The sequence below is a fragment of the Merops nubicus genome, unplaced genomic scaffold, assembly GCF_000691845.1.
Source record: "Merops nubicus isolate BGI_N331 unplaced genomic scaffold, ASM69184v1 scaffold24303, whole genome shotgun sequence".
Taxonomy (NCBI): Eukaryota; Metazoa; Chordata; class Aves; order Coraciiformes; family Meropidae; genus Merops; species Merops nubicus.
Genome location: NW_008597249.1, coordinates 1 through 12,332, shown reverse-complemented (window position 1 = coordinate 12,332; position 12,332 = coordinate 1). Strand labels below are relative to the sequence as shown.

Below are 12,332 nucleotides of genomic sequence, written 5' to 3'. Positions count from 1 at the left end.
CTGCTGCAAGGAGACAAGATCGGTCATCCCGTAGGCTGTGAGCATCTTCTTGTGTCCTTGTACAGCGTGTAGGCTCCTCAGACCACCAAAGGCCAGGTGGGAGTTGAGCTGGGGGGTCCTAAATGTCCTGACCAGCCTGGATTATTGCATGGCTTCATCCCATTGCTGTGCGGGTAGTGCCAGCACGAACGTGGGGTTCCCCTCATGAGTTGGACTGGGATTATGAAAACAGAGGTGTTCAAGTTTTTTAGGACTTTCTTGTTAGGCTGTGAGCTTTAAACTTAAAATAAGGCTATGCAGAAAGCTGTCTCTGAAAATAGCTTCTGTATTGTGCAGATAAATACACTGTGAGGCAGTGAATCCGTGGAGATGTAGAGTAAAAGGGGAATTTTTAAAAATCCCATTTCTGTTAAACTAGGATATTCTGTCCTCGTCCTTAGCTGTGCCATCCATGCAGGTGTGGTGCAGTTGCTCTGCAGTCATGTATCACAGGGTAGAGAATTTATATAACAGCACCTTCTTCAGTCCTCTTTTTAATCTTTCTTACCTTCAAAATTCCCCGTGCCAGAGTTGAAGCACCTGAAGGAAGAGCACGTGCTTTTTTTGTGTCATGGAGATGATGCAGAGTCATCCAAATTCCCTTCTGTTCAGGTGCTTTGTCTGCACTGAGTGTTTTACTCAGAGAAGATGTCTTAGAAACGTGGTGCCCTTTTTCCCCATGCAATTGATGAAGAAGGTCCCTCTGGGTTTCTGTCAGCAGCTTTGTATCAGACATTTAACTTTGGCTTGTGTAGCAACAGACATTCTATAAAATAAGGTTTTTAAATTTTCTTCCTTAATGCAGGGAACCAGCAGGAAGAATGGAAGTGGAATCTCAAGTTTTCTGTGTTTGTGTCTTGTACCTGAGACATCAGGATCACTTGAACTTCATGTGATCTTGATGATTAATAAAGCTGCCTGCAAAGATAAAGCTATCTGGATAGAAAAGTAAATTTATTAAGGCAGGTTATCATGATGTTGAGTAGTTAGAGTAGATGTAAGGAAGGAATGTTTGAAGGTGGAAGATGACTTGGACATAACCTGACTGTTTTCTTCCTCAGTGCCTTTACCCTTTGAGTGCTGGCTTCTGTTCTGGGCTGGGACTCCCACACCTGTTCGTGTGACCCAGAAGCTTGCTGTAGAAAAGCTGCTTGGCTATGCCCTGTGTGAGAGGAGGGAGTGACTCCTTGGGCTGCTGAACATCCTCGAGCCATGAGAGATGCCAGGTTAAATCCACGCTGGCACACGGGCCACCAACCGCTGGATAACCCCGGACTTAGGGGCACCCGAATTGTGCTGTGTGCTGGATCTGGCTCTCAAAATCAAACTAACAGCATCCCCTTCTGCGGGGCTTTTTGAGCTTTATAGTCAGAGTCCCCACTTGGGAGCGTGGTGTTTATTTGTACCCCAGCAGTGCCACTGGTGTCTGTGGGACTTGCACCAGACCTAATGAGCCTCTTCCCAACAGCCTCGGCTGTTCAGAGCGGGTTTTTTTTTTTTTGGACGCGCACAAATAAAGGCACTTAAAAAACAAATAGCACCTGATTTCCATATATAGAGTCTTTGGGAAAATACCACCCCATCAATTATGTATTTTTTTTTAAACACTGCCTTTTATTCCTCTGTCTAACGGGGCCCATTTAACGCCGCGAGTAATGTTCTGAGTAATACCGGGCTTGGCACAAATGAGGCGCTTAACCGAGCTCCTTATTTTATTATCCATTGTCTGCTAACCGTTTTTTTGTTGTTTCATTTATTTGCCTTTTCCCCGGGGAAGGCAGGATGGCAGCTCGGCGTGTGCTGAAAGCAGTCTTGGTGGATCTCAGCGGCACGCTTCACGTTGAAGACTCGGCCGTGCCCGGCGCGCAGGAAGCTCTTAAAAGGCAAGCTACCTTTTCCCAGTTCCACAAAGACACTTCTTTAAACAGGTCTGGAGCTTCTGCTTTTTTTTGTGACATTGTGGGTAAGCAAGTAGGCAGCCAAATTCTGCTTTTATTTATAATTGTATTAATAGTAAGGGGAATCGTCGAGAGGCTTAGGTAGTGAAAAGTTGCCATGTGTCACCTAAGCCCCCACAGCTTTCCTCCTGAGATGCTCTCTATATCTTTTCTAGATAGAAAAGACTTAATATCCAGAATATTTCCTCTAATTTGTACAGAACTGGAGCCTCCACTGAAGTGGAAAGTATTTAATTTAACCTGAATTGCCCCATGTACACCGAAGTCACCTCATCTGAGCTGTTCCTCAGGGCTTCAGCTACAAGAACCTGATTGTAGGTCTGAGCTGAGGTGGGATAACAGAGAGAATAGCTTGGCCCAGCAAGCAAGACATCTTCTGCAGAGTTCTCATTTCTTTTGGTCTTTCAGCCAAGGCTTTGCTTTGTTTTTTTTAAAGTTTCTCTGCTAGGTAAATGACATCAGTTGTATTTTGGTTTGGGAAACATTGGATAATACTGCCCATCTTTTGTAGGAATTGCAACACATTAATAAACAGGACAGTTGAGTGGCTCTTTTTTTTTCTGATGAAAGGGTGCCTAAAGAAACTGAGGTGTAGAAAATGAATTAATCTGTCCCCATTCAGTGGCAAAACAGGATACACAGCCCCAGGGATCCTTCTACTGTGTTATGACACTGTTATGCTGGAGAAGAAACCTTCCAATGGTTGAAGAACACCACAAGGTGATATGTGCTGTGATGGTGAGCAAGGGTGGACACCTTAAGATGCCAGGACAGTACAGATTAATCAGGAGAGAGGAACAGGGTTGACTTAAGGATGAGACATTTTTACTGGAGCTCATGAAGGGACTAGGAAACTCCACATTTCTTTCCAGAAATAATGCCGTGGAAATAATTATCTCCTAAAGATGTAAAATTGCAAAGAAGTAAAAAATGATGAAGCAGTGGGTACTCATTGATTCACTGGAGCTTGCCTGCCCAGTGTTTCAGGCTGCAGGGAGGAGTTGTGCCAGGTGAGGGTCAGCATTCTCAAATATCCATGCAAATATATGCTTGTAAAAGTGGTGATTTTGCAGAGAATGTTGTGCCAGAAGGGGGTTCCTTACCCAGTGTGCAGAATCTCTGTGTGCACACAGAGTCAAGATACCTGCTGTTATTCCAGTTCTGCACAGAAAAGGGGTGCTGGGTGATCCTTTGCAAAACTAGTACACCTCTGAGACACAAGCCTGGTCTGACATAGAAAATAATAATAAAGAAGGAGTTGCAGTAGAGTGAATGATTGGTTTGTCATTTCATCAGCCTTAACTTTACCTGTGAAGACAGGAATTTAGTATCCCCTTGTCTCCAGGCTGCTGCAGTCCTTTAGGACCACAAAGGGACAAGGTGCAGGAGGGTGTGGTGCTGTTTGTCAGCTTCAGCCTGCTGTCACAGGCATGGAGAGCAGGGGCTGTCCTTTCACCACAAAGAACAGACAGGTCTTTTTTGCTCAAAAAATATTCTCTCCTGCTCTTTTCTGCTAATCCATGTCATTATCTTCCCTAAAGAGAAGCTGAGGTGGTTGGCATGCAGCTTGCTTGGGTGACAATGGGTAGATTCCATTTTTAGGGTTGCTTCTCAGTGTTGAGGTCGATAGGAAAACACAGTGTTTTTGTTTTGTCAGCAACCAGGGCACTCTTGTACCCACCTGTGTGTACAGAGGTCAGCGTGTCCTGGGCAGCAGAACAGACAAGAGGAAGAAGAAGTGGCAGGTGCAAGCAGGTCTCCAGAATTCACCAACTTTATTCTGATGTTCTCCATGCAGTGGTGATGCCAGTGTTTGTTTCTATAGCAACAAGCAGAAACTGATGGTGGGGGAATAATTAAAGGGAAAGCCATTTAAATTGTCACTTAAAATTATTTGATTGTTTGGTGGCGTGTACTGTCGGTGTAGGGCAATAATCTGGTTTTATGTGATACTGATGTTCCTCAGTAAAGGGAGAAGTGGCTTCAGTGAAGAGAAGTGGCTTCAAAAGCTGGCATAAAATCTCCACACAGGTAACTCAGGCTCCTGGAGCATCCTGTATCTCTGAATGAGCCACAGCTGCTGCGAAATTCACACGGGCTGTGGAGTTCAGTGTATCAGTTCAGCAACAAGATTCTTCTGTTTGTTTACTTTGGTTCAGGATGCTGTCCATGGGGGATACAGGGCTGGATTATTTATTATTTACTTTGAATTAAAAGTCCTTTCAAACTCATTACTGTTGATCATAGGTGTGTTTGTTACTGCTGTGCAGATGGAGTTTGGAATCACCCTTTTCCTCCTGACTTCCCTTGGTGGAAGCAGAGCAGGGGTGACCTGGTCTCCTTCTGGTAGCTGTAATTCTTGCTATCTATCTCTCATTACCAGTCCACAGAAGTTGACAAAACCATGGTTGTTGTGTGGCAGCAATGCTCTGGGATGTACCCAGCCTTTCTGTGTACAGCTCTGGGACAAGCTTCTAGTCCTTTTCTGCTCCCCGAGTGAGGTGAGTAGGGTGCTGTGGCTCATGTCCCCTCCCTCCTCATCCCTCAGGCTGCGCAGCGCCCCGGTCACCATCCGCTTTGTGACAAACACCACCAAGGAGTGCAAGAAGGACCTGCTGGACAGGCTGACGAGGCTGGGCTTTGACATAGCAGAAGATGAGATCTTCACTTCTCTGACAGCAGCCAGGAATCTTCTGGAGCAGAAGCAGGTGCGGCCTCTCCTCCTGGTGGACAAGAAGGCCCTGCCTGATTTCACAGGTGAGCTGGTCAGAGGACAGTGAAAGGGGAGTGGCCAAACAACAAAGGGATCCCAGTGCCCTGTGTTTTGTAGAGTGACAGTCATATGTCCAACCTTCCTCCCAGTAGTTTCCTATCCCCTACACTGTAGCCTCAAGTGCTACATCTGCTCATTTTTTGAACCCCTGCAGGGATGATGACTCCAGCACCCCCCTGGGCAGCCCCTTCCAGTGCACCTAACAGCACTGATTTCTTTTATACCAAGGATGTGCCAATTTGTTGGAAAATCTGGTTTCCCTCAGCTGTTACACAGAGGTTTTGCTTGTGAAGAGCTGAAAAGCCAGTGGCACAAACAGGAAGCTGTGTCCTTTATAGGTTGTTATTAAATGTAAAATCTCCAGGTAGTTACTGTTACTTACTTTGTAGTGAAGGCCTAGGTCTCCCTCCATGTACTCTGATGCCTTAATTGGTGAGAGAAGGTTCATCACCATGACTTCTGTAGACTGTCATCACTAAAGACCTGGTTAAAACTTGCTTTGTTTCAGATGTTGCCATTTCCCTCCCTCAACAATGAGGGGAGTAGAAGATGATATATTCTAACTCAGACATGTCTGGCAGGTGCCTGAAGGTAGGACAGTTAGTCTTTGACTTAACCACGTCGTTATTTCAAGATTAGTGGAGACACCCATGTTCTTAACATCCTCAGAGTTGAAAACTGAACATTGTATATTCAGCCTCTGATTTAAAGTCAGAGCCCCTGCTCCTAGCAGGCCCTGAGAGCAAGGGAGCCTGATAATCTATTCTACCCAACGTTGTGTCCAGAGGAATACACCCCCAGCAATACTTTGTGTTTTTGTGAAGGCTTTCTTGGGTCAGACACATCAGAGACAGCAGCTATTTCACTGGAGGTATTTATATCAGTTTAATCTCCGTGTATTTGGGATCTTCCCACCAGTTTTACAGTAAGTGATGCTAATTTTGCAGAAGATGGCAAACGCAGAGATATCAGCAGAGTACCTTGGGGGCATTATCTGTATTTTCTGGGTGTGGGATTGTTTGTTTTGTTTCTTTTTGCTACAAGGTGTTTGGCTCACATTCTCTCAGCTTATGTACAAGGAGGAGAATGCCTTCAGTTCCTGTGGCAGGAGATGTCACTCTCTGGAGACCCAGGAGCTCTCCTGGTCCCAGCAGAGGTGTGGAGGATACGCTGTGAAGGCAGAACAAAAAACCCATCAAGTGCAGGATGCAGCTGATGACCTGCCATAAATGGAACTCTCTTGCACTCCTGTTTCTCCTGCAGATGCTGCTCTGCTTCCACAGCTGGCTCTGTTCAGAGGTGACTCTGCCCTGTAAAAACAGTCGTGGTCCTCCAGAGCAGTGCAGGACAAAAGAGGGGAAAGCTGTTCTCGAGGGGACTAATCCACATTAGAAACAACACCTTCCAGAAGAGACAAAACTAATCTAGTGTAACAGCTTGTAGGTCATACTGCAGCACCATCTTCAGCTTTATATCCAGGCTGATGTGTAGAAAGAACACTCAGGCTCTGTACCCAAAGTGGAGTTTTCCATGACTAGAGGGAATGGAAAAACTACTCTGTCTAATGTCTGTGTCAGAAAATGCCTGTTTCTGCTGTGAAGTGATTCATCAGGTTTGTCAGCTACGTTCTGCAAAGTGTGAGTTAAGATCCTGTTGGGTCCCAGCCGTGTTTTGGTTTTCCAGGGATCACCACTGATGACCCCAATGCCGTGGTGGTGGGACTGGCTCCTGAGCACTTCCACTACGAGATGATGAACAAAGCCTTCCGGTAAGGCAGCCCCTCCTGGAGGGGCTTTGGGTGGTGGCTGCCTCAGGCTGGGCTCTGTGCCTCTTGTACAGGCATGTTCCCAGCTGCTCTGCTGGCAGGAGGATTCCATCCTCTGTGATTCTGCCCCAGGTTTGCCCAGTGTTTTCCTGGGGCGAGGCCCTAGGATGGGCTTTGTCTGACCTTTAACATCTCACTGCCTTGCCCTGGATTATCCCCCAGTCCTTTACTGATGGTAACCCCTTGTGCTGGTGTCAGTTTTGTTTGATATAATGGCAACACTGACTCTTGGCCACTTTGTCTTCTTCTCGAGCCTCATGCCATGTCTATATTCCTGGTCCTCTACTGCTCAGATAGTGAAGTCACTTGGGATTTGTGTTGCTCATAGCCAAAGTTTAGGTGACTCTGATGAACTGCAGGTACCTGCAGTGCTGGTGCCTGTGTCTGAGCTGGTGACCTGGGCTCCTGAGGGAGAGAGGAGGCTCTTGGAAGTGCTTAAAACAGGACAGCTGAACTGTGCCCTAGAAGAGCTTTTTCCTCTCCACTGACTGCGAGGAGCCCAGGCTGACTTACTACCTGGTAGGCAAGTACTCTGTTCATACCTAACATTAGGTTATGTAAATCTAACCCAATATGAGTCCCAAAACGAGGTGCACAGAGCAAGCCCATTCTCTAGGCACCGTTTGAAATGACTGAGACTGAATTTCTCTTTCTGTATACGTGGCATTTTAATGCTGCACTTAAAAGAATTCTCTCAGGTGAGATCTCTCCCAAAAAGTGCTGAATGTCAGTGGTTGTGGTGCTGCTGTCAGATTAAATTTTCCTGTATCCTGAAGGCATCCTCCCATGGTGAACAGAGACACATGCTAGCTCTCCTCTCGTTGAGCTTGCCTTGGAACACGTTGATTCTGTAGAAGTGTTTTGTGATAATTAAGTGACATGAAATGTGGTAACTCACGTCCTGCTCGGCGTGCCCAGGCTGCTCTGCAAGCCCCTGTGACAGCAGACACCCTCCAAGGAGCTCACCTTGGCCAGCCTCTGCGAGAGGGCCACAGCAGAGCTCCAGAAAGGCAGTGGAGGGGCAAAGCAAGGCTCTGCTTGTTCCCTTAGTAGTGATGTTAACTGTGGAAGTTGGTGGGATGTGAACCTGCCTAATATCTGTGTTCTTTTTTATGTACCTTGCTGCAATTCCTCTGATGTTAAAATACAAATTAAGGCAACATGATTAACCTTCTGCCTGGGACTCAGCTCAGCACACATCCCTGCTGGAAACACAGCTCTGATTGTCACAGGTGACACCAGCAGTCCCGAGAGCTGCTGGGCTGCAGAAGTCCTGGTGGCAGCAGCCTGAAGCACTGCTGTGTTTTCAGTCCAGGCAAGGAGACTAAGGTGGTGACCAACAAACTGCCACCTGCAGCCACTGCCTGTGGGTGATGGGGTTTAAAATATTTACGTAGGGACATCTGGTGGGTTCTGATGTTAGGGTGTTTGAGTGAAAAATGGGGCTGCATAGAGTGATGGACCTCACTGAGTGAGAGATACAGACAGGACTTTAAACATAGTTACCTGTTAACATCCTAGTGCTAATCAGTTGTTTTGGGGGTTAATTTTATTGACTATTTCTGGGGAAAAGAAAGGAAATAGCTTTACTTAACTCTCCAAATAAATGTTAGCTTGCATTTTAATTTGGGGCTTGATAAGAGTCAGTGGGATTTTCATCATCAGCTTGAATGAAGGCAAATGGAGGACTTCAGCTCTAAGTCACATGGGGTTTTAATACAATTTTTAGTACTTGTTTTCTTCGTTCACTCTTCAGGTTGATTTTGGATGGTGCCCCTCTTATAGCTATACATAAAGCCAGATATTTCAAGAAGAAGGATGGCTTGGCTCTGGGCCCTGGACCTTTTGTAGCTGGGCTGGAATACGCGACGGACACCAAGGCGACCGTGGTGGGGAAGCCAGAGGAAACCTTCTTCCTGGAAGCTCTGCGGGGCACCCACTGTGCCCCAGAGGAGGCTGTCATGATTGGTGATGTACGTGGGGGCCTTGTCACCTGCCTGTCACCGCAGTGCTCATCTCCACTCTCTGTCCTACCTCCCAAATGCCATGAGCTGATCTTTCTAAAAGCGCCAGGATTAAACGAGGGGTGGAAATTGAACTGCCAAAACTCAACAGGATTAAATGTGTGCTCCGTGGGGTTGGTTCTCTTACTGGAGCCACTGTCTGGTCAGGCAAAAAGCACATGGTAAATCATCCCTGTGACAGTTTGTCTCATAGGTAGCTAAAAAATGTGACTCCATAGAGCTGTGTTTAACTGCCTCGTTACTGGTGTGTAAAGCAGAGTTAAAGAATTGTTCTGGCTGGAAGAGACCTTAGCACTGAGTCCAACCCTTCCCCCAGCACTGCCAGGTCCCCACTGCCCCGTGTCCCTCACACCACATCTCCAGGGCTTGGAAACCCCTCCAGGGGTGGGGACTCCACCACTGCCCTGGGCAGCCTGGCACAGCCCTGCACAGCCCTTGCCAGGGAGACATTGCTCCTCAGGGCCAACCTCAACCTCCCCTGGGGCAACTTGAGGCTGTTCCCTCTTGTCCTGTCCCGTGTCCCTTGGGAGCAGAGCCCGACCCCCCCCTGGCTCCAGGCTCCCGTCAGGAGCTGTGCAGAGCCAGAAGGTCTCCCCTGAGCCTCCTTTGCTCCAGGCTCAGCACCCCCAGCTCCCTCAGCTGCTCCTCCCCACACTTGGCCTCTAGACCCTTCCCCAGCTTCATTGCTATTCCTTGGACATTCTCCAACACAGTTTCATGAGTGTCATGACAAACTTAACAAGTCATAGCTGTGACCACTAACCAGGTGTCTCCTGTTGTGTCCCAGGACTGCCGGGATGATGTTGGTGGTGCCCAGAACGTGGGCATGCGTGGGATTTTAGTGAGGACTGGTGAGTACTGAATGGGTCACTCATTTCAGGAGACAGTGCTGCATTCAGTGAGCTGGCCCTGGGTCATGGAATCATAGAATTGTCCTGGCTGGAAAATCCTTTAAGGTCACAGCTGCAGCGTGGCAGTGGATTGTGTTTAAGGCAGGATGGTCCATGATGTTTCTGTATCAGCAGCTGGGCTACAGCACAGACCTCAAACTGATAGCAGGGTGATATAAATAGAGGGGGGGTGGCTCATCTTGTAGGTGTGAATTTTTTGCTTCAATGACTCTAAAATCCTGATCCAAGAACAGAGAGAACGGTTACTGGGGCATCTTAGATTCCCAAAATCAGTCACAGCAATGTAACCTGTAACCATTCAGGAGCTCTGGTGGCATTCCTTAGTAATTCCATGGGTAATTATAAAAGTCATTTTGCTTCAGGTAAAAGGGCACCCGTAAGGGACTGACAGGTGTTGTCAGTGTCACTGATGGTACCATGGTACTGTGGACTGGGTGAGCAGCCTGTTACATTGAAAATGAAAGCAAGTTGCTATACTCCTCCTCATAAAAGCCAGAAGGGAAGATGATAACATTATTTTAACAACCTACAGGAGGGCTCTGAAGCTTCTGAGGGGCTGGAGCATCTCTGTGCCAGGACAGGCTGAGAGCCCTGGGGCTGGTCAGCTGGAGAAGACTCAGAGGGGATCTGATCAATGCTGAGCAAGAGCTAAAGGGCCCTTGGGGGGCAAGAGGCTGGGGCCAGACTCTGGTCAAGGACCAAGGGCAATGGGCACTAACTGGGACCCAGGAGGTTCCATCTGAACAGGAGGAGAAACTTCTTTGCTGTGAGTGTGGCGGAGCCTGGAGCAGCTGCCCAGAGAGGCTGTGGAGTCTCCTGCTCTGGAGAGATCCCAAACCCACCTGGCTGTGACCCTGGGCACCCTGCTGTGGGTGACCTGCTGGAGCAGGGGGGTTGGACCAGATGATCTCCAGAGGTCCCATCCAACCCCCACTAGTCTGTGTGACTCTTGTGCTTCTGTGAACCTACAACATGAGTGTCTGAACTAGTAAGTGACTAGTGCCAGTGCAGCAGAGTGAATCCTGTGCAGAAACACTCACTTTGGGCCAGAGCTGCCCCTGGAGGAATGTTCAGCAAGGCCCAGGGTTTGTTTAGGGAAGACCTGTGAGATGTTTGTTGCCAGAGAACAGGTGGGAAATCTACTCTGGTTCTTACTCACCTGAGGAGGTGGAAGTTTTAAGGGGAAAAAAGGGACACTTAGAAGAGTTTGGTAAATCCATCGTGTTGTTAAATCTGTTACAGGTAAATATCGACCAGCAGATGAAAACAAAATCAATCCAGCTCCTTACTTAACCTGTGAGAATTTCCCCGAGGCTGTGGAACATATCCTAGAGCATCTGCTGTGAGAAAGGGAGTCTAAACAAACCTCTGTGTCACATCAGCTCCCCTGGCTTCAAAACAATTAAGGTCACAGGATTAACACATGGATCACCTCAGAAACCTCCCCGTGAACCCCTTCCACCCGTGAGGCAGCAGAGCACCGTGGGCACAGGTGACATGGAATTCCAGTTATTTTCCATTTCCAAGAGATAACTGGTGAGGAGCACTGACTGGGAAGCATCACGTTCTTCTGCTGAATAAACTAAACTGAAAAAAAACACTGGAAATACTCGAGGAAATGAACCTCGAGGAGGAGCAGAGCCTTAGTCAGCCTCTGGTGACGTCACTGCCTGTGGTTCTGCCCTGCTCCCACTTAACTTTGGTGATTAGGCACGTTCAGAAGTGGCTTTTAAATGAAAATAGCACCATTGTTTAATAATAACAACTGCTGTTGGTATCTTTCCTCTCATTAGAGCAAAGCCAGAGTTTTGTTTTTCAAATTTTACATAAAACTGTCAGCCTCTTACAGATGTTTTAATTAGATGCTCTTATTAAAAAGAATGGTACAGAAGCAAAAATCTGGTATTAAAGCCCTTGGAGACGGTGAATTTTGGAAATTGCACTTCAGCAGGGACTTATTAATGCTAAGAGTTGCAAAATTTCACTATTGTTTGGGTTTTTTTTTTTTAATGTTATGGGAAGAATCCTTCACAAGCCGTGGGGACGGATTCCAGTTTTTCCACAGTTGGCTGGCAGAGCTGGAAAATGGGATTTATTGGGGTGCTGTGCCTAGGGGCTGAACCCCCCCACCTGAGCCAGCTTTGTAACGAGGCTGAGCTGTCTCTCTGGCCCATTTGTAAACTCTGGTGATCAAAGTCCTTCACGGGGATCCTGAGTGTTAAATTATTAGACTGTAATTATATGTTCCTGGAGTATTAACCTTATTGGAAATGCAGCTTTCTGCTAATGAGCCGTGCTCGTTCTCGTTAAGAGGAACCATGGTGATGAGTGAAGGGGAAGCTCTGCTCATGTCAGAGTGCCTGACTGCAGTCCCACTGCTGGGTTCACCTTTAATCTCTGTCTTGGTGGAGTAGACAGGGCAGGAGAAACACAAGAAACAATAACCCACCCCCCAGGAACAAACCCCAGCTTTAGATGCTGCTCGTGTGCCCTCGTGAAGTGTAACTGAATAAATCTGCACGGGGAGTGTCCGTGCCCACAGCTCTGACCTGTGCTGGTGTCTGTCAGGGTGTGACACGGAGGAATCTGGCCCACAAGCTGGTGTCTGGTCACAGGTGATGTCCCCAGGGCTCAGTACTGGGGCCTGTTCTGTTAACGTCCTCATCAGGGGTCTGGATGAGGGGATCAAGGGCACCCTCACTCAGTGTGCAGGTGACACCAAGCTGGGTGGGTGTGCTGATCTGCTCAGGGGTTGGAGGCTCTACAGAGGGAGCAGGCCAGGCTGGATCCATGGGCCAAGGC

At 47.6% G+C, this 12,332-nt stretch overlaps 1 protein-coding gene across 1 annotated transcript; it reads left to right on the top strand.

Annotated features, from left to right (window-relative positions):
* The first annotated feature begins 1,812 nt into the window (after nucleotides 1–1,812).
* On the top strand, nucleotides 1,813–10,989 carry HDHD2 (haloacid dehalogenase-like hydrolase domain containing 2). Its single transcript, XM_008936653.1, has 6 exons — nucleotides 1,813–1,922; nucleotides 4,546–4,754; nucleotides 6,454–6,538; nucleotides 8,352–8,568; nucleotides 9,407–9,470; nucleotides 10,773–10,989. The coding sequence occupies exons 1-6, from the start codon at nucleotides 1,822–1,824 to the stop codon at nucleotides 10,874–10,876; spliced, it is 780 nt and encodes a 259-aa protein (XP_008934901.1). The 5' UTR covers nucleotides 1,813–1,821; the 3' UTR covers nucleotides 10,877–10,989.
* The last annotated feature ends 1,343 nt before the right edge of the window (nucleotides 10,990–12,332 follow it).